Source organism: Erinaceus europaeus, chromosome 12 (assembly GCF_950295315.1).
Source record: "Erinaceus europaeus chromosome 12, mEriEur2.1, whole genome shotgun sequence".
Lineage (NCBI taxonomy): Eukaryota > Metazoa > Chordata > Mammalia > Eulipotyphla > Erinaceidae > Erinaceus > Erinaceus europaeus.
In genome coordinates this window covers 48,320,097-48,345,007 of record NC_080173.1, presented here as the reverse complement: position 1 = coordinate 48,345,007, position 24,911 = coordinate 48,320,097, and the positions used below count along the sequence as shown (strand labels likewise).

The 24,911-nt window shown below is 40.1% G+C and overlaps 1 protein-coding gene across 1 annotated transcript; it reads right to left on the bottom strand.

Moving 5' to 3' along the window:
* Positions 1–16,802: 16,802 nt before the first annotated feature.
* Positions 16,803–18,263, bottom strand: KRTAP29-1 (keratin associated like protein 29-1). Its single transcript, XM_060202425.1, has 2 exons — positions 17,896–18,263; positions 16,803–17,565 (listed from the first exon to the last, which is right to left on the bottom strand). The coding sequence occupies exons 1-2, from the start codon at positions 18,220–18,222 to the stop codon at positions 17,140–17,142; spliced, it is 753 nt and encodes a 250-aa protein (XP_060058408.1). The 5' UTR covers positions 18,223–18,263; the 3' UTR covers positions 16,803–17,139.
* Between the last annotated feature and the right edge of the window lie 6,648 nt (positions 18,264–24,911).

Here is a 24,911-nt window from a genome sequence, read left to right as displayed (position 1 = left end):
AATGTCAAGGAATTAGGAAGTATCCAACTCTCTGGATATTTTACTGAGTATCTCAATATAAATAAAAACAAGTAGGAAATTTTCAAGTGTCCATGTAAATCACACTGAACTCGATTTTTTAACAATGAAAAGAGTTGATTAAGTAACAGATGGTGATAACTTGCTGCTAAAAGACTGTCTTCAAATTGGAGATAACTAGGGAAGGACAGATATTTTGTAGGATAGAGTGTGTGCCTTGCCAGTTTCAAGTTATGCCACCAGAGGAAGTTAAGGTGTTATGGTGTCTTTCCTTCTTGTAGTCCTTATTTTGCTACCTGAATGAGAAAGCAGATCAGTGGTGGTCTTAACATTTGGACTATTGAAAAAGAAAAAATATAGTGTTAGCCAATCATGGAATGCTTACTTGACTGGAACTACCTTCTACAGTGCAAGATGATATTCCCATGTCTAGGCAAAGGGCATTGACACAAGAGGCAGAACTAGTAAGGGGAGGCAGGTGCTCTGGATGCCATTCTGATTATAGAATTATTGAAGCTTCTTTTAATTTTTTTTAAATTATTTATTTATTGGATAGAGACAGGTGGAAATTGAGAAGGAAGGGGGAGATAGAGAGGAAGAGAAACAGAAAGACACCTGCAAAACTGAAAAGCTTTCCGTCTGCAGGTAGGGACTGGAGGCTTGAATCTGGGTCCTATGCATTGTAACTTGTGCACTCAACCAGGTGTGCCACCATTCGGCCCCTTATTGATGCTTCTGATGGAGAGAAGTTCAATGTGACTACAGTGAAAATAACCAAAAAGTTGGAGAAACTCTTGAATAGAAAAGAAACAGACCACCCTGGATGTGTGAACTTTCAAATGTCAAACATTTAAGCATGGGAACTGATACTACTTGCCAGGAAGTTTATCAAAATTCCTTCCATGCCTGAGATTCTTTGAGTTCCCTCATTCCTCCTTGGCCCATCATTAGTTGACTGAATAATTACTAGCATGTTATCATACTCTGAAGTTCATAAGCACTCAAATATGCAGTGCACTAAAGAAACATACACACTGTCAAGATAATAGGCATGTCCCTAGAAAGACAAAAATAAGAAGGCTGTCTTCCAATGGGCGCTCAGAGCAGACTTCACTGTGCTGTAGTCTTCGAGGATGCTCTAAGCCCTTGAAGACTTTGTTTACATACCCCAGATAATGCCACCTCTCTGGTAAGACTCATGTCAGTCATGCCTATAAAGCTGTTCCTTTGTTATTCAGTCAGTATATGCAATCCAGGTCTCTGCTATTTAGGAGCAGAGATTGGTTTATATGAGTGTTTCCTTATTTGTTTGTATAGATAGAGGCAGATCTTGAAAGAGACCACAGCACTGAAGCTTTCTTCAATGCAGTGGAGACTGGGTTCAAACTTGGATGGGGCACATGGTAAAGCAGAGGCACGCACTGTCCAAGTGAATTATTTCACAGCCCAGTTTAGGTTGATTTTGTAAATATCTGATTTCCTGTACTGCACGCATCTTGGTTGTAATCTTTTCCTGACCATTGCTTCTTCCTTAAAATATAGAGGTTCAAACCCAAGTCCTTTTCCCTAACAGTTTTTCTTCCTTTCCTGCTCTGTTACAAAGCAAGGGCACCTGTTGTAAGTTTACAGAATTTACTATAGCAAGAAATTCTCATGCCAGGAATCAGCACAGGAAGATAAGAGAACTAAATATTGAGAGGCATTTGGTACATTAATTTCACAACAGATTTCACCAATGGAATGTGAAACCTCAAATTCCATGACTGATTCCCATCTCCCCTAAGCAGTGCTTAACTGGACACTGCCAGAGTTTATTTGCCTAACCAAGTGTCCATGGCACCCAACACTCTCGTTACATTTGCACATTTCTTAGGTCTCCAATCAGCTTGAATTAATTCCTCAAACTTTTCAAACATCCTTCTTTTTTGAAGATGACTTTGAATGATATGTCTTGGGTCCTTTCTTAATGAAAATTTTGGATCTTGTGTGGTATCATCCTGTACTATCCATTTGACATGCATTGGCACACATGTCTCTGTGTCTTGAGTACTCATAATGAAATTCATGTTTGGTTCATTTCTACCATGACAGCTATTAGCTATTTACGATGTCTCTAACTCTATTTTAGAATGAATTTGAACCTATCTAAGCTCCCCTTTTCCTCCAAAATATTTTAATATTTATTTATTTTCCCTTTTGTTGCCCTCGTTTTTATTGTTGCTGTTGTTATTGATGTTGTCATTGTTGGATAGGACAGAGAGAAATGGAGAGAGGAGGGGAGACAGAGAGGGGAAAAGAAAGACAGACACCTGCGGACCTGCTTCACCACCTGTGAAGGAACTCCCCTGCAGGTGGGAGGCCAAGGGCTCAAACCAGTATCCTTATGCCGGTCCTTGCGCTGTATGCCACGTGCACTTAACCCACTGTGCTACTGCCCGACCCCCCTCCAAAGTATTTTTTAAATAGTCAGTGAAGAGAATTACCTCCAAAATGTCAGATTGATTGGTTGTGTGTGTGTATGCGTGTGTGTGTTCACCAGGTTATACTCTAGCCTCCTCAGCCTTCTGTGAGTGACAATCCTCAAACTCCTTCCTTCTCTATTATGCATTACACTAGTGATTACATCATGGCTAATTTGTTCTTCCAATGATATGATCAACATGAAAGGCAAATTTAGATTAGGAGTGCTAATGCAACATAATATATATTGTTACAGAAAGAAGAGAAATTAATCTCAGTCTTTTTTCCCTCCATTCAAAGTGGGGACTACTCAGCTCTCCCAAAACTAGGAGCCTTTTCTTTGGAGCCTCTCTCATAGTTCATGGCCCACAAAGTACACAAGGGAATTTCCTTGTATAGATGTTTGAAAGGAGAGTGAATATTAGATGGCAAGTCAAAACTCTGAGAAACCTTTAATTTAATTGTAGAGAATTGGAAGAATTTCTAGAAAGAATGAAAAAAAAAGGTTGTTTCAAAGTGAGTCACGAAAGAATAGGAATCTTATAAACTTGGAAGTAATTTACATTGAAAACACAGGATTAAGAAACAAAATGAGGGGCCAGGTGTGGCACACTTGGCTAAACTCACACATTAGAGTACACAAGGACTCCCCTCTAAATTTCTCTCTGTCCTATCAAATAAAATATATTTTTAAAAAGAAACAAAAGATTATAATTTGTTTAATAAATATATTATTCTTAAAAAATAAGGGGTTTTATGCAAGTAGAGAAATTTAGAATGTCAATGTCATTCATTATGATTAGTCTGCCTTTTTATGTAGCCCAATCTGAGGTAGTTAGAAAATCTTTTGCAAATGTCGACAAAACCTGCCTTTCCAGTAAGAGTCTAGCTCAGTCCTTTAATCCGTAATTTAACCCCAGCCTCAAGGTCAATTGTTTAAAATCTAGTTGCTGCAATTGTTCAATATTTCCCCAAAAGCATCACTGTTCTTACTTCGCTTTTTCTACTTTTAATAAATTTGAATGGTTCTTCTAATGGTAATGGGCATCCTGGTTCATTTTCTACTAATCTCTGTGAATCTTGAAAATTGTGACCAATGATAGCCCAGACTTCATTCTAGTTTCTTCCCATATTTTATGACCAGAGGACACAATGTCATCTTATTTGGATGAAGGAGATTATCAGAATGTAACTGAAGTACAGGGGCCGGATGGTGGTGCATTTGGTTGAGCATGTACATTACAATGTGCAAGGACTCAGGTTCAAACCCTTGGTCCCCACCTGCAGGAGAGAAGCTTCATGAGTGATGAAGCAGTGGTGTAGGTCTCTCTCTCTCTCTCTGTCTCTCTCTCTCTCTCCCTCTCTCTCCCTATCTACCCTTCCCCTTTCAATTTCTCTCTGTCTCTTTCCAAAATAAATAATGTGTTTTAATTTTAAGTAGCTTTCTTCAAAAAAAAGAGAACAAAATAACAGCCAGAATTTGTTTTTTAATATCTCTGATCAATCTCAGATCAGAATTGTCCTTCATCCCCATAATAGTTCTCAACTATCTATAACATTAGACTCAGGCACATTTGGGGGCTGGATATTATTGGTAGAAAACTAATTGTCAGATATTTGGTTTCTTTTGTTATGAAGCTGAGCTTTAAAGATACATTCATATAAAGGGAAAAAAATAAGTCGAGTTTTAAAAAATCTCAATTTATTAATTTGGCTAACTGAAAATTTAGATATGTTTTATAGATATTATAATTCAAATATTGGCTTTTTGCACTTGATCCTCAAATCCCTTGAGCTTCTTGGTATCTCTGCCATTATTCTATTCCTCACCCTTTTCCTTTCCTCATGTTTTGGTGCCTCTATGTCTAGTCACTATTCTCATCTGCCTGGGAGAAACCATTACTCCTTGATTTCTGTCAGACCCACAACAAAACCCACAATCAAGGTCACTCCTATATATTTTTTTCCTACAGTCAATCCTATTGCCAAGAACTATAAGAAAGCCTAAGCATGTACTTAAAAAAATGGATCTGGAACTCACACATAACCCTCTCATAAATAAGAAGGATCTGTTTACCATTTTTTATAAGCCCTAAAGGCAGATGCTGCCAGTGTCATGACTGATAAACACAGCAATCATCCTAATCCCAAGATCTCCAGACACCAGTAAGAAGTCTTCACAGGAAGCGAACAACCCTGTGTGCTCTCTCCTCTGCTCTTCTTCTTTGAAGATTATTGATTTACAGCTAGAGTGAACCATTATCAGGCTTTTCCTTCATAAATCAAGAAAGTCTAAATTGTATAATGCAAACTTGATAATAAAATGTGTCAGCTACAACAATCTTTATTATCTCTGGGTTCACAGGGCAGTAACCTGTTCCTCAAGCACTCTTTGTAAACAAAAGCATTCCTTATCCAAGATAACGGCATGATGAAAACCAAGCTCTTCAGTCTCCTTCAGATTTTTTTCACAGAAAAGAAGAATAAACGGGAAAAGTACAAGTTTCAGGCATCTTCTACCTTTTTGATTAAATTCCTAGCAATATTATCCCAATTATTTCTACACATCCCCCTTTAAACACCCAACAGTAATAAGTACAGCAGTGTATAAACATACTTAATGTAGAGAGCAAATAACTAAGACCGAAGAGTTTTTCTCTATACTATAAAGCAGTTATAAGAAGAAGAAAAATGTCATTTAAGATTGTTCTATAAAATAATAATTATGCCATAAACAAGGAGGTTGGAGGCTTCTTAATATTATGTGCAAAGGATAATATTTTAACAGAATTATGTAGAAAGAAAAGTGCAATGAATAACTAATGACTCCAAAGAAGTGTAAACAGATATAGAAATTGTTTTCATTTCTCTAAATTAGTTCAAGTTTCCTGGACTTAGATAAAACACTTCTCACATATTAAGACATCTTCTTATTCCATTGCCATTGCCATTTAATGCAACTGTTTGTATTAAATAAAATGCTTTCATGTGGACTATTGTATGAACCAACATTTGCTCCAGTTTGGTCACAACAAGGCCAATCACTGATTTTACACATTTTCACACACACACAGAGAGAGAGAGAGAGAGAGAGAGAGATCCCTTTTATAAGAGTACTGAAACATGAGGGCAATGGGTCCTTGCTAGTGATATCTGAAAAATCACGGAAGTCAAAGACAGAGTACCATTCAAAGAAAACTAACACTGATTCTCCTCAAACTCTTCCAGAAAAATAGAAAAGTGAACACATTTTATGAGGCTAATATCTCTCTGCTCCCCAAAGCAGAAAAGAACCCCACCAAAAAAGAAAACTATAGACCTTATCCATGATAGCATTGATGCAAAGATATTCAACAAAATCTTGGTTAATCGAACCCAACAATACATTAAGAGAATAATCCATCATGGAGTTCTTTTGTGTTTCGTAACTCCTTTATAAAATATTCTTCTACCTTTTCAGTATGCTTCTGAAGTTTCTTGGAGAGGCTTCATAAATAGTTTTCTATAGTCTTTCTCTAATAGTCTCACTATATCTAAATTTTCTTGGAGGCCTGTTTTATTTCTGTCTCTCATTTTGTTGTTGTTGTTGTTATGTTCGAAAATTTGTCTTTTCTACTTTGCCATTTGCTTATTTACTGTGTGGGTTATTACTGAGCCAGCAGGTGGTGTTATTATTTATAATTACTAGATTTCACTTTGTTTATATATTATGTGTTGGGGGATGGGATTATGTTTCATGTTATTCCCTTGAGCTGTTTTATATTCTATGTAGTGTGTATATATATATATGGCTTCTCTGTAGAATTTCAGTCTGAATTCAAACCACAAGGGATTGCTACTAGGTGGCAGTTGTATATGAAGAGGTAGAGCCCAGTTTACTATTTGGCCATCAGCTACCACCTATTACCTCTTAGCTGCCAGCTGCCACAAATTACCTTTCTGAATGTCTGCCTTAGTTTTTGTTTGTTTGTTTGTTTGTTTTGTTTTGTTTTTTGTTCTGGGGGGTTGGCAGACCAGACTGATCAGGGAAATCCCCTGATACTGTGGTATGACCCTGTCACCAGTTCAGCAGACTCTCACCGCCTGAGGCCCTGGGCCAAAGCCCAAAGGTTACCCCCTCTCATAGTCAGCACTATGCGCAGCCTTGACTGCTATTATTCAGAAGCAAAATGGTGCCATTTATTGCCAGACTTCCCAACCTACATGTGCTTGGCTTCAGTCCTCTGCCTTCTCTCAGCCCGGCCTCACACACCAACACCCACCTGAGGTCTCAATGTCTGCAGATATCCCAGATGCAGTTTGTTTAGAGTGGTTTATTGATTCATTGGTTGTCAATATTTGTTGTTTTGGGGGTAGAGCCTTTGCTGTTAGTCCATAGCCACACCTCCCAAAAGTCTCTGAGACTTTGTTTTCTTTAGTGCCTGATTCACTGTTTTCTTCTGTTGTTCCTTGTTGTAAACCAGCAAATTTTAACTTCCTTTGCACTTCTGTCCTAAGAAAAGTATACCTGGTATACCCATGGCAGTTGGACATCGTTCCATTGAGTGACTCATTCTTCTTTCCCCTTCTTTCCTAGTAGTTTGAGTCAGTAGAGTTAAGTCCTTTTCTGGAGGTTTGAGATACATATTAAACTGGATGTGTATATTTATCCCTCTGAGACTTCATATATCATTAGAGAAATTATGGGATTTCAGCTAAGAAAACTTATCTTGGTTTTCATTGTGTTTGTCCAAAAATTGGAGTTTATGGTCACTAGTGATAATTTGGGTCTGGCTTATGCATGCCATTAAAAATTGGATATGCAGTCTACAATAGCCATACCACCCTGAACATGCCCAATCCCATCTGATCTCAGGAACTGGGTGTGTATATGGCTCTCCAAACCCATTCTCTACCTCTGATGATTGTTTTAATAATTAGCTAGGTTCTCCGTCCCCACAATGCTTTCTTTTTACATTTTTCATTGTACTTATAATTTGTTTTCTATTTATTTTTGTTACAACTTAGCTTTATAAATAAGGAATTTTCAGTGTCATCTCTCATAAGTGCTACTCATCTCACATATCCTTTTGTGACTGAAATTATGTATATAGTGTACTATCCCATACTCTTAGATTTATAGGGTATTTTATATTTTACCATGTTGTCCAACACCTATTCCCACACAACAAGAGCAAGAGGCTAAATTTTAAGACATTGATCTAGCCTTCTAGACCCCACCAAGATTACTTTAGAGCATAAGTAAGGACCCCATCTGAGCAAATTTCTGATTTTTCTGCAACATATCTGTACTAATCATCATAAAATCACTATTATGAAATATTTCTCCATGTACATTTTAGTTCAGGGAATTACTTAACACTTAATTAGTTTATTTGTTATTAATAGTATGTTACAAGATTGTAAGTTTACAATGTGTAATCCCACACAACACCCACCATCAAAATTCTTTCTTTCTTTCTTTATTTTTTACTTAAGAAAGGATAAATTAACAAAACCATAGGGTAGGAAGGGTACAACTCTACACAATTCCCACCACCCAATCTCCATATCCCATCCCCTCCCCTGATAGCTTTCCCATTCTCTATCCCTCTGGGAGCATGGACCCAGGGTCATTGTGGGTTGCAGAAGGTGGAAGGTCTGGCTTCTGTAATTGCTTCCCCGCTGAACATGGATGTTGACTGGTAAGGTAGGTCCATACTCCCAGTCTGCCTCTCTCTTTCCCTAGTAGGGTGGGTCTCTGGGGAAGCAGAGCTCCAGGACACATTGGTGGGGTCTTCAGTCCAGGGAAGTCTGACCGGCATCCTGATGATATCTGGCACCTGGTGGCTGAAAAGAGAGTTAACATACAAAGCCAAACAAATTGTTGAGCAATCATGGACCCAAAGCTTGGAATAGTGGAGAGGAAGTGTTAGGGGGGTACTCACTGCAAACTCTAGTGTACTTCTGCTTTCAGGTATATATTTTGCACTAGTTTATGGATACGTGTGAACATATGCTCTCTCTCTCACAGAACCTGGTGTATATCTAGGTTTTGGGACTTTGTTAGAAAGTGAACCACCTGAGATGGAATTAGAGAATACTATGAAAGGAAAGGTCTCACCTCAGTAATGAAGCTGAAAGGTTGTCATTCCACATCTGAAGTCTCTGGACACAGTCTGAGCTGAAGCATGTTGAGGTGCCAATCAGTGCATTGATTAGGTTGCAATCAGCAGATGCAATATTATTTGATATGGATTGGAAGAGGCATGTGGGAAAGTGGGCCCTATCCTAAGGCTCCAGGACTGGGGGAAATATAGGCTATATAGTGGAGATGTGAGGTTCCTGCTGTCTTAGGGTTCAAAAAGACAATGGATAGTTAATGTTCTCATCACATTATTTGGTAATTGGGTTAACTTTGAAAAGTCCTTTTGTTAGGGTTTTCTATATAGCACCCAGTATCTTGTATATAGCTGTGCCATTGGTTGCTTCTGATCTACTTGGTCTAGGCTTTGAGAGAGTCCGCATATCAAATACACAGCCTATATATTAAAAAGACTCAGCACAATTCATAATAGCTAAAACCGGGAAGAAACCCAGGTGCCCAACAACAGATGAGTGGCTGAGAAAGCTGTGGTATATATACACAATGGAATACTATATAGCTATCAAGAACAATGAACCCACCTTCTCTGACCCATCTTGGACAGAGCTAGAAGGAATTATGTTAAGTGAGCTAAATCAGAAAGATAAAGATGAGTATGGGATGATCCCACTTATCAACAGAAGTTGAGAAAGAAGATCTGAAAGGGAAACTAAAAGCAGGATCTAACTAAATTGAAAGTAGGGCACCAAAGTAAAAACCCTGTGGTGAGGGATAGACATGCCACTTCCTGGGCAGGTGGGGGTTGGGGGTGACTGGGTGGGATGGGACTCAGTCTTTTGGTGGTGGGAATGGTGTTTATGTATACTCCTAGTAAAGTGTAGTCATATAAATCACTAGTTAATTAATATGAGAGGGGGAAAATTAATTGATGTCTCGAAGTTTTTAAAACACAGACTGAGTCTTTTTAATACAAAGTTCTATATCTTTACCTTTCCAAAGAAAACCACCATAGTTCTTTAGTCATCTGTTGATAGGCATTTAGGCTGCCTCCACTCTTTGACTATTGTGAATAATGCAGCTATGAACATAGGAGTGAATTTGTCCTTTCTAACTAGTGTTTGAGTGCCCACTAGGTAAATACCAAAGAGTGATATTGCTGGATCATATTTATTACTTAACATTTCTGAAAAAGTAGGTTACAAGCAAAAATTACTTTCTGATATCATGAAACTTTTATTATAAAGGGAACCCATTTGTGTGAATAAAGTCAAAAGAACAACAAAAAGCAACAACAATAACAACAAAACCCCAAATGTTATGCACTATACAGGTGAAAAAGTTCCTTATGTCATGTTCGGAATTCTTATTATACTCTCTTCACACATATCTTTTGGGTCATTTTTATATCTTCAACATCACCTCCGATTCTAGTTTCCTAACTGAGAGCTACTGGATGGACTCTCAAGCTTGCAGATATGGATTAACTGTCATCTCTACAACTACTCATCTATATTTGTATGTATTTGCCCCCTTTTTCTTCCAGGTCCAATCCTCTCTACCTTTCCAAGTCATACATAACCCTGTTACTACATCCAAATATTTCTCTTTTTCATACCTTCTATGGGACCTGAAAGTGCTGGAGTTCAGAGTCCTCTTATTCTCTTCCCCCTACCACTTCTCCCCCACTGGGAGCATGGACCAAAGTTTTTTGTGGGGGTGCAGAAGGTAGGAGTTCTGGCTTCTGTAACTGCTTCTTCACTTCTTCTTCTAGCATTTGCCCTTCTTCCCTAGCCAGTCAACAGCGTCAGGTTGAGCCTGATGTAAAGTTTCGAGACCTCCTTTGAATCTGGAGAGGTGGCAGTCGTTGACTATGTGGGTCATAGTCTGTCTGTAGCCGCAGGGGCAGTTCGGGTCATCTCTGGCTCCCCAGCGATGGAACATAGCTGCACACCGGCCATGGCCCATTCGATAGCAATTGAGGAGGGCCCAATCATAACGTGCTAGGTCAAAGCCGGGTTGACGCTTGCAGGGGTCTGTGATGAGGTGTTTGTTCTTTACCTCAGCTGACTGCCAACTCTGTTTCCAAGAGACTGGAACAGAGAAGTTCAGTGTAGGCATAGAGGACCAGATTGGGTGACGAGACGTCAAGCATTGGACAGTGTGGGCGAAGATATCCACGTATATTGGCAGGTCCGGTCGAGCGTAGACGTGGGAAATGAACTTAGATGATGTCGCATCCCAACGATTATCTGGCGGGGTGATGTTGCTAAGAACTGGCAGCCATGGAACCGGGGTGGAACGGATGGTTCCGGAAATTATCCTCATGGAGGAATATAATTTGGAATCGACCAAGTGGACATGGGGGCTGCGGAACCATACTGGGGCACAGTATTCTGCAGTGGAATAGCATAATGCCAGAGATGATGATCGAAGTGTGGAAGCGCTCGCGCCCCATGAGGAGCTGGCCAGTCTTGCAATGATGTTATTCCTCGCGCCCACCTTTGCTGCAGTTTTTATGAGATGTTCGTGAAATGACAGAGTGCGATCGAGAGTAACACCAAGATAGACTGGCTGGGCTTCATGCCGGATTCTCGATTCTCGTATCGCCAAGCTGCACATTAAGCTCACGCGAGGCCGAGGCATGGTGTAGATGGAAAACAGATGATACCGTTTTTGCAGTGCTAGGGATTAGTCGCCATTTTTTACAGTAATCAGATATCAGAGACATGTCTTTCATGAGTGTTTCCTCAAGGATGTCGAACTTGGATGCCTGAGTTGCACAGCAGATGTCATCGGCGTAGATGAACTTCCTTGAAGAAGTTTCTGGGAGGTCATTGAAGTAAATATTAAATAGCGTAGGAGCCAGAACAGAGCCCTGGGGGAGGCCACTTGAGACAAGTCTCCATCTGCTAGACTTGTCACCCAGATGCACCCGGAATCTTCTGTTTTGGAGAAGAAACAGTATAGTGTTGGCCACCCATGGAGGCAGGCATCTTGAGATCTTGACTAGGAGACCACGGTGCCAGACCGTGTCATAGGCTGCTGTGAGATCAACAAAGACAGCACCCGTCTTTAAATTCTTCTGAAATCCATTTTCAATGTAAGTTGAGAGGGCCAGGGCTTGTTTGCAGGTAGATCTTCCTGGGCGGAAACCAGCTTGGGCGGGTGATAGGAATTTCTCTGTAAGATGAGAAATACGTGACAGAAGCAGCCTCTCAAGGAGTTTGTAACACACGGAGAGGAGAGAAATTGGTCTATAGCTGGCGGCCAGTGTTGGGTCTTTCTTTGGTTTCAAAACCGCTATTATCTTCGCACGACGCCAAACTCTGAGCATAGACTCAGATTCCAAGATGTGGGACAGGAATGAAGTGAGCCACTTCTTTGCCACGGGGCCCAGGTTAAGAATGAGTTCTGGGGTGATGTTATCATAGCCAGCAGCTGTTCCCGGTTTAACCCTCTTCAAAGCGTCTTCCAGTTCAGACAGTGTAAAGGGAGAGAGTTTTGGAGATGGACAAGATAACCGGAAGTGGGATGACCACTCGTGGGAAATTTCTCTTTTCCATACTGGGTCGATCTTAGCACGTCCAACTTGAGTTAGGTGACTGGCCACTGAGTTTGGAGATATGGGAGGATGGGAGACGGGAGGGGGTTGGCTACCGGCACCCAGACTGTGAAGAAGCTTCCAGGCCTTCCTACTTGAGTGGGTGAAGTTCAGACTTTCCGTGAGTTGTTGCCAGTGGGCTTGACGTGCTGTATCCAGGGAGGCAATGAGATAGATGGTCAGCCACATCTGGGTTGCCTGACTCATCATACTGCTTTAGTAGTTGCTCGCATTCAGAATCAAGACAAGGCGTATAGTTAGCACGTCTCCCACGAGGAATGGCTTGGGAAGCTGCTTCTTCACTGAAATTGGGTATTGACAGGTTGATCCATACCCCCAGCCTGTTTCTGTCTTTCCCTTGTGGAATAGGGCTCTGGAGAGTGAGGTTCCAGCACACATCGGTGAGGTCAACTGCCTGGAAAAGTCAGGGTGGAATCATGGTCACATCTGTTACTAGGTGTCTGGAAAGTGGCAGGACATAAAGTGAGAAAAAATGGTTAGTGAACAAGTACCAAAAAGTAGGAACAGGGCAGATGAGACTGGGGTTCTTGGGGTGAAAGAAAGCTTGTAAATCCATTTTAGGCATGTTTCTAGGGGCCCACAACTACGGTAGTTTTTGTTTGAGTTTGCTAGCTAGCATGAAATTGGATAAAAAATATTGTCTGAGAAAATGGTGTCACAGTAGAGGAAAGGACTAGAGAGTTGGATTAGGACAGAGAGTAGCTCCCATTCTTGAAAAAATTATGTGGATAGAATTAACTATTTACCTCCATCCACCTATTCAGGATATATATATATATATATTTTTTTTTTTTTTTTTTTTTTTTGCACCAGAACCTATGTAGCCTAGCCCACATAGGCTATTGGTTTGAGCTCGAAACTCATGGTCATAGCTGGGAACAGTGCAGACTGTACTCATTATGCTGCTACTGAATACTTAGAGTGGACTACAGCCAGAGATACAGAGCTTAAGATGACAACCTTGCAACCCTTCAAACCTGGTGAGATCTTTCTGAACACATGGGACTACCTACATCAGGAAGAATGTGTGTGTGTGTGTGTGTGTGTAATCATTACACACCCACAGGATAGTTTTAAGGTTAAAGAAGCTAATAAGATGCAGTTTGGGAATTGGGGGAGAAAATGCAACAGTAGTACATAAGACTTGCATGTAAGAGGCTCCAAGTCCAATCCCTGGCACCACAATAGCCAAAGATGAACAACACTCAGATTGAAAAGAAAGAAATGTTTATAATATTTTTCTCAAAACTTTCTTATGTTTTTAAATTGCTCCTCTACCTTGAACAAATGAGTAAATAAATCCTATTGGCTTTGTATGTTGAGACTTGGCAGAACGTTGTTGCTTATTAATGAAGGTAGAGATGTTTTATGGACAAGTTCTAGCAAATCTAAAAGGCACTAATAAATGCTATGCTATTTAAACTGTTGCCAAGCATAGGTAAGATACAAAGCTTCCCACCCCACACTTTATACTGACATTTTTAAAACCTATACTTTTCATATTGGCACATGGCCAGTGAAAAAGTATTTGCTAGTTCCACAAAGAAATATCTAATTGAAATGATAAAAGTAATAAGATAAGGCTGGGGAAATAGCTCACTTGTTGAGTACTTTGTATGTATAAGGCCCTACCTTTATTTAATTTTTTTAATTTTTAGTTATTTATTTTGATTTTTTCCCTTTTGTTACATTTATTTATCATCATCATTGTTGTTATTATTGTTAATGTTATTGCTGTCATTGTTGTTGGATAAAACAGAGACAAATTGAGAGAGGAGGTGAAGAAAGAGAGGGGGAGAGAAAGACAGACACCTGCAGACCTTCTTTACCGCCTGTGAAGCAAACCCCCTGTAGGTGGGGAGCCAGGGCTCAAACTGGGCTCCTGATACGGGTCTATGGGCTTTCCACCATGTGCGTTTAACCCACTGTGCCACCGCCCAGCTGCCCTTAAGGCCCTACCTTTAAGTCTTGGTTCCATAAAAATTTTAGAAAAAAAAATTTTAAGATTGGCTTGGGAGTCAGTTGATAGCTCAACCAGTATGGTTTAATGTGTGAAAACCCGGTTTGAGACCTCAGCCATCACATGAGAACAGTGCCCTAGCAATAGGCCTTAGTGGTGGTATGTCCTCTCTCTCTCATATAAAATAAATATATCTTTTTTAAAATCTGTCTTTTTAAAATACTGATAATGTAACAAACCAGTGAGTGCCAAAAAATTCTAAAAATTATATCCTGCTTAGATGAGTGAAAACATTGTTGTGAAATGAAATTTGAAATCCAGATATATCAAGAATTATCTTATTTATAAGCAAGATACGTAACAATGTTGATCTCCTTAACTTTGTAACACAAATAACATTGTTGAAAATTCTGCTCAGGACTAAAGCAAAATCCTTACTGTCCCACACTCTCATCATTTTCATGGAAGGAGGAAGAGAAAGAATTTAAACAATGTACCCATCAAAATGTCTTTTCTAGAAGACATTCTGTTCATGATAATCCTTTTGTGATATCAAGCTTCCTCCTCCCCCTCTTCCTCTTTTTGATAGGCTTTTTTGGACATTGTGTGTAAATAAGTCATGCAAAGTCCCTTCTCTCAGTATTTCCTTCCCTGTGCACTTACATTAATTTAATTCCTATTCTTTCATGCCCCATTCTCTCCTTGTGCGCAGCCACTTTATTCAGCTTAATGCATTACTATTTGTACATAGTCTAACAAAATATTTGGTGCTGCTTGGTACACACATATTTTATGTACATGGAAACTGCAATATACTGCATTCTGTTTTATCACTAATAGAAAGTCTTTAAGATTTCTATGGCAGCTATGTCTGTTTAACCTGCTCCTTTTAATTGCTGTATATTTGTGTTGGTTAATTTTTTAATTTAACTAGGCCACAGAGTGCCCAAATATTTGGTCAAAAATTATTCTATGTTTTCTGAATGAGAATAACATTTTGATTGGAAGAGTAAACAGATTGCTTTCAGTAATGTATACGAACCTCCTCCAATCATTTGAAGGCCTGAGTACAAGAGAAGGATCAAGCCTCCTTCACTCATCTCAGTAGAGAAAGTTCTCCAACTTTCAGACTTCACCTTTACTATCAGCTCTCTTGGGACTGTAGCCTGTCTGCCCACACTACAGATTAAAACTTTCCAGCCTCACAGTCACATGAGTTATTTCTTTTAGTAGAAAAAAAATCTTTTTCTCTACACACACACACACACACACACACACACACACACACACACACACACACACACATCCTACTAGTGTTTTTTCTCTGCAGAACTATGGTTAATACCAAATCTCTATGGAAGAAATCATCATGTCATATGCCAACTCTCCAAGTGGTGGATGACAGAGTACTTTAAAATCTATGTCACGCTAAAAATCATAGTGACCGTCCTCTTATATGCTCCAAGTGGACTTGTGTAGGAATAAGGGTAGGGTAGGGGAGTCAAACCTAAATTGTTTTGCAAACCATGAAACTCTGAAGGAAAACTCTACCACTACTCTGAGTATACACTATTAATGTTCCTCTAAGCTACCCCCACCCCCACAAAACAAAGTCAACCATCTAAAAAAAAATCCAATAGTTTTACGTTATGGATACAAAAATTAGGGAGAATTTCTCCTAGGTTAATTGTTTTTTAAACACCTCTTGGGTTGGAGAGATAATACAGTGGAATCCCCCAAGGCCCCTCATTCAAGTCCCAGTACCATCATATGCCAGAAATGAGTGGTGGTATGTCCTCTCTCTCTCATATAAAATAAATATATCTTTTTAAAATACTGATAATGTAACAAACCAGTGAGTGCCAAAAAATTATAAGACTTTTTTTTTAATTGGTCATTAGGTGGGACCAGGTGGTAGTGCACCTGGTTGAGGGCTCATTTTACAATGCTCAAGCAAGGACCCAGCTTCAAGCCCTCAGTCCCACCTGCAGGGGGAAAGCTTCACAAGTGGTGAAGCAGGGCAGCAAATTCTCTCTGTCTCTCTACCTCTCTACCTCCCCCCTTCCTCTCAATTTCTGTCTGTTTCTATCCAATAAATAAAGATAATAAAATCATAATTGGTCAGTAGGTGAATGGTTAGTTAAATCCAGTTTTAAGTGATTTAACCCTTAACTATTTTACATGACCAAAACTTGTTTATTTTCATCTTTGACTTTTCCATACCACTTCTGTTTTTGGTGTCCCATGTCTTTGACTGGAAAAACTGAGAGCTCCAAAGAAAACGCTTTGTTCCAAATCCCTTGAAGCTCAAGCACCTGTAACTATCCTTCAGCCAATAAACTACTAGCTTGGAGGGGTCAAGTTCATTTCTTTTAAATTTCTACTTGGGGATTAATGGCTTACAGTTGATAGTAAAATACAATAGTTTTTTACATGCATAACATTTCCCAGTTCTCCACATAACAATTTAGCTCCCACTAGGTCCTCTTCTGCCATCATGTTCCAGGACCTGAACCCTCCCCCCCCCACCTCCCACCCCAGACTCTTATTTTGGCACAAGACACCAACTCCAGTAAGTTCACTGTTTTCAAATATGACCTGAAGAATATCTTACAGGAGATGGGGGTGTTGGAGGGTGAAAAAGATGAAAGTCTTCATTCATTCACATTTTTATTAGCATATGGTGCAAAGGAGTCTTCTTAAAGACTAAGCAGCACCAAAAGAAAGGAAACTTGGAGAGAAGGCAGGCTTTACTGGAGCAAAATGAATTAACATCAGGAAATGTAAGTTATTGTGTGATGATACTAGCTGAAGGATTATTCATGCTTAGAAGGGCCTCTTCACTAAGAGACTTTGAACCAGTCAGTTCCTTTGTCAGCACCTGGAGGGAATGTGTGCCCAAAGTCAGAGTACAATTCACAAAGGGGAGCTTTTGGGCTCTGCTGGAGGCAGGCAGCTCTGTGAGGGGGTTGCTTTCATAGATAGCGGCCAGCCTTAGAGAAGGCATGAAGAGCACTCCTTCAGTGCTTTTTCCTTGCAGAAGCCGGACTCATGACTGGGATGGCAGGAAGTTGGCAGATCGGTGTTGGCTTTGCAGACACTGGGAGAATTTGGTTGGAAGCAATTACAGCCACCACTGGATGATTTACCACAACCTGTCACACAGCAAGCTGGTGGACAGGAAGGGGACTTGCAGCCACTTTGGTTGCAGGAAGCAGATCCCCCACAAGTTGGTTGGCCAGAGCATATGCTACCACAAGAAGTTGGCTTGCAAGAGTTCACTATGGAACAAGAAGGCTGGCAGCTAGCCACTGGATGGCAGATGAAAGACAGGGGAGGAGCTCGTTGGCAGTGAAGAGATTGGCAAGGTGAGGACACATAGCAGGTAGGGCTGCAACAACTGAACACACAAGTTGATGGCTGGCAAGAAACAGGCATGGAGAGCACTGATTGGCAAGGCTTGAAAACATAGCAGATGGGCTGGTAATATGTGGGTTTGCAGGCCTGACCTTTACCACTAGTGGTCTGGCATGACCCTGCTGGGCAGCAAGTGGGCTGGCATGAACTGGCAACACAGATGGTTGGGGGGCAAGAGTTTTCAAGACAAGAAGTTACCTCAGAACAGGTGGGCTGGCAAGGTCTATTATCACAGCAAACTGACTGGTCATGGGCTGCCTGGCATGATCCAGACCCAGCAGCAGGTTCTTGGTAGGAGCTCTGTTGGCAGAGGCTGGTTTCACAGCAACTTACCTGACAACTGTTGGAGCTGACTAGACAGGTAGACTGACCAGAGCCAGAGTCACAGCTGGCTTTGCAGGAATGAATGGGCTGGCAGACAAAACCCACACAAGAAGTTGCAGGAAGGCATGTAGGTTGGCAAGAAGCAGACTCATAGCCACTTGAGGTACTGTCAGAGGACTGGTGGTTTTCTGCACATGTAACCAACTGCCACGTTCTGCTCCGGCAGAAACTAGGTAAGCAAAGACCTCTTCGGGAGCTGCCACCAGTGGAGCATATGGACATGGTGGACACGGCTGGTACAGCCATACTGCTTCCAGGACAACAGACATCTGCCATGGTGCTGCTACTGGCCTGCCTGGAAATTGCAAGTCCGGTGTACCTGGATTTGAAAGGCATATGATGCACAAGGGGCTTTTATAGTCCTTTGCTAGGGTGCTGGCATGATATGGGGCATCTTTCCTTGTTATTGTTTCCACCCATTTGCATACAAACATCTGATTATGAGGCTTCAGGAGCCCAGGAGATGCCCCCACTTTAAAAGCTTGTCTGTTGGGTTGAGAGTTTTCTTTACTGAGTTGGGATGCCTTAATGGTGACCCCTGTCTGAGATGAGCTGTCTCTTTTACAGGTTGTTCTCCAGCCTCCCTGAAGCAGACCTTTGCCTACACTAATCTCTCATCAGGAAGCTGAAACTAGCCCAAGCATCCTGCACTTCCACCAGGAATGCAGTTATGTACCACTCAGTCAGGAAAGGATGCTTTGCTGAGAGGAGGGAGGGCAAATTCAAAGATGGTGAACAGAAAACCATCCCAAGGACTTCAATGTCACCAGTTCTTTCCAGAACCTTTCCATTTGAGCTTCCTGAAAATCAACTTCACTAGTACTACCACTAATAATAATAGTGATTTCCATTTTAGTATACTTAGTTATATAGCAAGTCTTTGACTACATTTTTCACTGACTTTTTACAATGACTTTTGTTGACAGGTATCATTGTCATTATTATGTTAGAAGTATCAAAGTTAACTCAAGGAGTTTAAATCATGTTTCCAAAATTGTTCACATAGTAAGGGGTAGAAATAAGATTCAAATCTAGAGAAGGATAACCCCCAAGCCTGTGATTTTAATCATGTATTAGACCTCTTAACTGTAGGAACAGAAATATGGATAAAGTTGACTCTAAACAGTGACTGAAGGATGACATTAATATAGCAATAACCTGGTCATGGACAAATTATACAAATTTTGTTCTGGGAATGCCTCCCCATTCCAGGGACCTCAATCTCACTACTATGATCACTTACCTCTACTTATTAATACACCAAAACACTTTTAATCTGGACATTTTAAAGTGTCAGATAGGAGGCAGGACAGTGGTGCACCTGGTTAAGTGCCCACAAGAATCGAGGTTCAAACCCCCAGTCCCCACTTACAGGGGAAACTTTTACAAATGTTGAAGCAGTGTTGCAGCTATCACTTTCTCTCTCCCTCTCTACCTCCTCTTCCTCCTCTCTCAATTTTTTCTGTCTTGTAAAATAAACTTTAAAAAAAAAAACTAAAGGAAAGGGGAAAATGGCCATCAGGAGTGGTAGATTTGCCATGCAGGTATAAAGTCTCAGCAATAACCCTGGAGGCAAAAAGAAAAGAAAGAAAAGAAAATTCAAAATACTTCACCAAGAAGAGTTAAGCTTACTTTACAATGTCAATAACTTATGAATTTTATACATCTAGAACACAACCACCAGAAGTGGAAAATATTGTGAAGTATTTGTATTGTTAAAACCAACAAATCCCTTCTGAGAGGGATTCATCAGGAACGGACTGATTTTCCTCCTCCAGGGGGTTTTTCCTGGTTCTCTGTCACTAGTCAATGTTAACATCTCACACAAGTCAACATTCTGGAAGCACACAATGGATTGGAAAGACCATAGCTTTGGGAGGTAGGGCTGTTCTTAATTTTTGGCTCTACCACTAACTCACTCTATTGAACAGGTGAATTGATTACTCAAATGTTCACAATATCATCAGTTTATCAATTTTTGTAGGAACATTGCTATTGCTCAGGTTATTTTTCTTATTATAGGATCCTTCATAATTCTTGAAAACTCTGGAGATGAACATTTCTCAAAGTTCTAGTTACAAAATACCTTTACTTTGACACCTCCCTTGCCCTTATTCTTAAAGGAAGAGACTTTTTTCTGGCCTGAACAATACCTGGAAACCTCTTGCCATTGTCATTAAAGTACCTTTCCTGTTCCCCTTTTTTGTTTAATTTATTGGATAAAGACAAGAAGAAATTGAGATGGAAGGGAAAGAATAAAGGGAAAGAGAGACACCTGCAGCACTGCTTCACCACTTATGAAGCTTCCCCAGTACATGGGGACTAGGGACTTGAACCTAGGTCCTCGAACATGGTGACAAGTGTGCTCAAGTGGGCACACCACTTTCCAGCCCCCCTCTCCATTACTTTTTTGTCAGAGCTTCATTTCTTCTCAACCTCCTTGCTATTATGTCTTGGCATCCTGTGAACAACAGGAATCCCCACATTTGTTCTAGGCTTGAACTTCTACATCCCAAGTTCTAACCTCCCAAAGGAAGTATTCTGAGTCTCACTAAATATGTCAAACAAAGTGAAAATATGAATATATTGAAGAAGCCATGTCCACACTAATCTGAAAAATGTGCCGGTTTTCATCATTCTTATATACCACTTTAATCGCTGTGAAATAATTCTTTTTCTAAGATCCTACTCTTTCTCCCTTGCCTGTTAAAGCAAATCTCTCAAAATGTTCAGCTATGAAGAGAATACTATCTGGGTCATCAAGATAACTCCCTTGGGGAGTGCAGTTACTTTGTCATGTGCACAACCCAGGTTCAGATCCAAACCCTACTGCACTGCAGGAAGCCTAGGTGCTGTGCTATCTTTCCCTCTCTCCTTCATCTCCCTGCATCTCTTTATCTGAAAAATATCTGCTTGGAGTGGCAAAACCTTTGTGATGAAAAAATAATAATAATCTTATACACATCTGTATTTTAATCTAATTCAAAAAGTATGCACCCTGGTGTTCATAGCTGTACTACTCACAATAGCCAGCATGTGGAATCAACTTAAATGCTGATCAAAAGATGACCGGGTAAAGAAACTATGGGATATATACTCAACATAACACTACTCTACCATTAATGCAGTGGCATCGAGTTATAGGTGAGAAAATGAATGGAACTCAAGCTGATTATGCTTAGTGAAAAAGCTAAGGGAACTGGGTAGTTTCACTCATATATGGAATAGAAATGACTAGAACAATCAAACTTGTAAAGTTAAAAATAATAACCTAAATGGCTCTTTTCTACCCAGCTGTTCAGTTTTAATTTTTTTTAAATTTTATTAGTGATTTAATATTAATTTACAAAATTTCATGTCAACAGGGATATAATTTCATGCCACCCCCACCACCAGAATTCTAAATCCCCCATCCCTCCATTGTAAGCCACAGCATTTCCCCCTAAGGTTGCAGGCATGGATTTATTATTTCTACAACTATCTGTCTACATTTATACATAACTGCCCCTTTTTCCCAGGTCCCCTCCTCTCTTCCCCTCTAAGCTGCACATAACCCTACTACTATATCCAAATGTTTATCTTTTTCATTCCCTCTCTCTGGGACATTATAGTGCTGGAGTTCAGAGCCCTTTTGTCCTCTTCTTCCTATCACTTCTTACCCATTGGGAGTATTGACCAAAATTGTTATTGGGGTGCAGAAGGTAGGAGTTATGGCTTCCATAACCAAACTGACTTCTAAATTATGTGATTATTGGAGGGGACAGTTTGGAAATGGGCAGAAGTAAGTGAGTGGGTTTCTTTGATATAATGGCGACACTGGGTCCTTAGTGGTGAATGTGGTAAGCTATATACTCATATTAATATAGAAGTGTGATTACAGTCCTAAAATTTTATAATATTAAAAATAGATTTTAAATCAATAAAAAATACATTATTTAAAAAATAAATCTGATGGAGGGGTCAAACAGTGGTGCACCCAGTGGAGCACACAAATTGCCATGTCCAAAGCTGGTAGCCTTCATGAGGTCACCTGTCACTTAGCATAATCACTTTGAGTTCCATCCATTTCATTGCCCAAAACACAATGCCATTGTATTTAGGGCAGAGTAGTACTCTACTGAGTATACATCCCACAGCATTTTTATCCAGTCATCTTTTGATGGGCATTCAGGTTGATTACATGAATCCTTGGTGAAGTTTCACGTGGTCATTAAGCAGGTCTGCAGATGTCTCAATAACCCTGGGGGCAATTTTAAAAAAGAGAGAGAGAGAGAAAGATGATAATCAGAGATGTATCTCAGTAATAGAATAATGCCTGCCATGTATGAGGCCTTGGGTTTAATTGTCAGCACCTAATTAAAAAATCTAGAAATATGGTAATGTGTGGAAAAAGTACATAGGCATTGGGCATAACTGAGTTTTATTCATATGTACTTCACTACCAGTTGTGTGACTTCCCTGAATGTTGTATTTACTATTCCCTTGAGAATATTTATACATATGAGTATAAATATTCTGTATAAAGTTTTGGAGTAGTAATTTGAAGAAACACTCAAATACCATATTCCAAATGTTAAAATTCCAAAAACTAAAAATCTGTAAACTCTAAAATCTTAAAATACACAATCCTGAAAGATCAAAATTTCAAAAAAATAATTTTGGATGTTTTATTAAAAGATAATTTATAATTTAAATAGATATTTATTTTGTTTTCTTTCTTTTTATTTTGTCTTATTGTCTTTTCTTTCTTTTATTTTTTAAACCACCAATGTTATCACTGGATTTCAGTGCTCCTACTGGTCTTTTATCTTTCCTTTAGAGAAAAAGACAGAGAAAGAGAGATGTTTGCAGGATTTTCCCACCACTGGTGAAACTCCCCCTGCGGTGGAGACTAGGGATTTGAATTCAGTTCCTCACACATTGTTGTTGCGGCGGTCTGGTGTCGGGCTGCACCACAGAGAAGAGAGCGGACGTCCAGAGCAAAGGGGTACACAAATCTTTATTATAGGATGGGGGGGGAGGTTTGGTTCAGACCACGTGGAGCCAGCCGGCAAAGGCCGACCACGGGGGGAGAGCAGGGAGCGAGACCTCAGAGAGGGAGAGCCTAGAGCCCAGAGAGAGAGACGGGAGGGGTGAGGGGGCTTTTTATTGGGCGACAACCAGGGGTGACGTGTAGGGCCAGGATTGGTTGAAAGGGGGCACTCTAGGATTTAGCGGGGCATAGAAAAACCTGGGGGCGGAGACTGCATCAGAATAACTTCTCAGCAACACACATGATTACATGACCACTAGGACCCCATATTTAAAAAAAAAAAATTTAAATAATTGTTTGAGAAACATACACAAAGACAACACAGAACATTTCATAAGCCACTTAACACAGTAAAGTACATACCATAATGCAGATGTGCAAAACTGACTTTTTGTTTTCCAGCAGGCCAGGGAATATTTTACTGACAGTCAGGGGCATAACCACTAGGAAGGTAAACATACAGGAGTGCAAGCAAAATCCCAATGGCCAGCTAAGACCCTTTGATCCAGAAACACCTGGGGTCCTCACAGTCTCCCCTACAATAGACACACAAGACTGGACGTCCAGGAGAGGGGTAAGTTACTCCGGTGTCCCAGAGATTGAGAGACTATGTGATGCCCCATCACCAATGAAAGTAGATAAAAGGGAGGGAGGGCTCACTGCTGCCACTTGCTGAACCCACCATTTTAAAATGTGTTTTGTAACACTGCCATAGTCACTGCATCAGCAAGTACCTTTGATTCATATGGTCACTGAACTTGTAGAATTCTTTTTTTTTTCAACTATGTATTTTACTTTAATGAGAGAGACAGAGAGAGAGAGAGAGAGAACAGAGCACTATTCAGCTCTAATAGTAGTGTTAGGGATTGAATATAGGACTTTGGAACATTGAGCATGAAAGTTTTTGCATAACCATTATGCTGTTTCCCCAGCCCATAGAATTCTTTTTATTCCCTGACAAAGATGTTTATAAGGAAGCCTTGTGCTATGTATTAAAGGGCAAAAGCTGTATGTGATTGAATAATTTGTCAGGGGGCACATTTATATTATTTTGTCTGTGTTTTCAACTTTTGACTTTCAGACATATTTGGATTTTTCAGGAATTTTTGACATTAGAGATCTTGATCTTTCAGGATTTTGATTTTGAGTATATTAGAAATTTTTGGTCTTGAAGGTTTTGCTAAATGAAGAAAAAGAAAAAGGGATACACTGGTCTTCAGGGATATCAACATTTGGGGCTGTGTCTTTCAGGACCATGACCAGCAATGAATGTGGATATTTGTATATAGACATGCATATTTAGGTGTACAGATATGTGTACTCATACATAAATGTGTGCATGGCTGCATGTGTAGATTTTGAACTTTGGATACGTATGTAGTCTCCAGTCTTGTTTCTGTCAATCAACATTACGTTGTAAAGGTCACCCACATTGTTCTATTAGCCATTGTTCAATCATTTTTCACTGCAGCTTAGCTGACCATTGTGTTAACATGCCACAATATTCTTCTCTCTTTTGATGGTAATGTGGATAGTTTTTCTCTCATATTCTTCATCTTCTAAACAGGGCGACAGAAATCCTGCCTCACCTAATTGCTATGATTTCTATGAAATACTGAATCCATATATGCATGCTTTAAAACTACACAATGTGGAGTGGGCGGTCAAAGATAGTTCACCAGCTAGAGCACACACTTTGCCATGTATGAAGATGTGGGTTTAAGCCCCTGTCTGCCATATGGGAGCACCTACAAAGGGGAAGCTTCAGGTTCAGTGGAACAGTACTATGGTCTCTCTTTTTCTTTTTTAGTCCCTCTCTCCCTCTCTGCCTCTCACTCTCTGTCTAAAAAAGAGACAATCTACCAGGAGCAATAGAAATATGCATGGGAGTCAGGTGGTATTGTACTTGGCACCAAGTGCAAGGACAGACTTT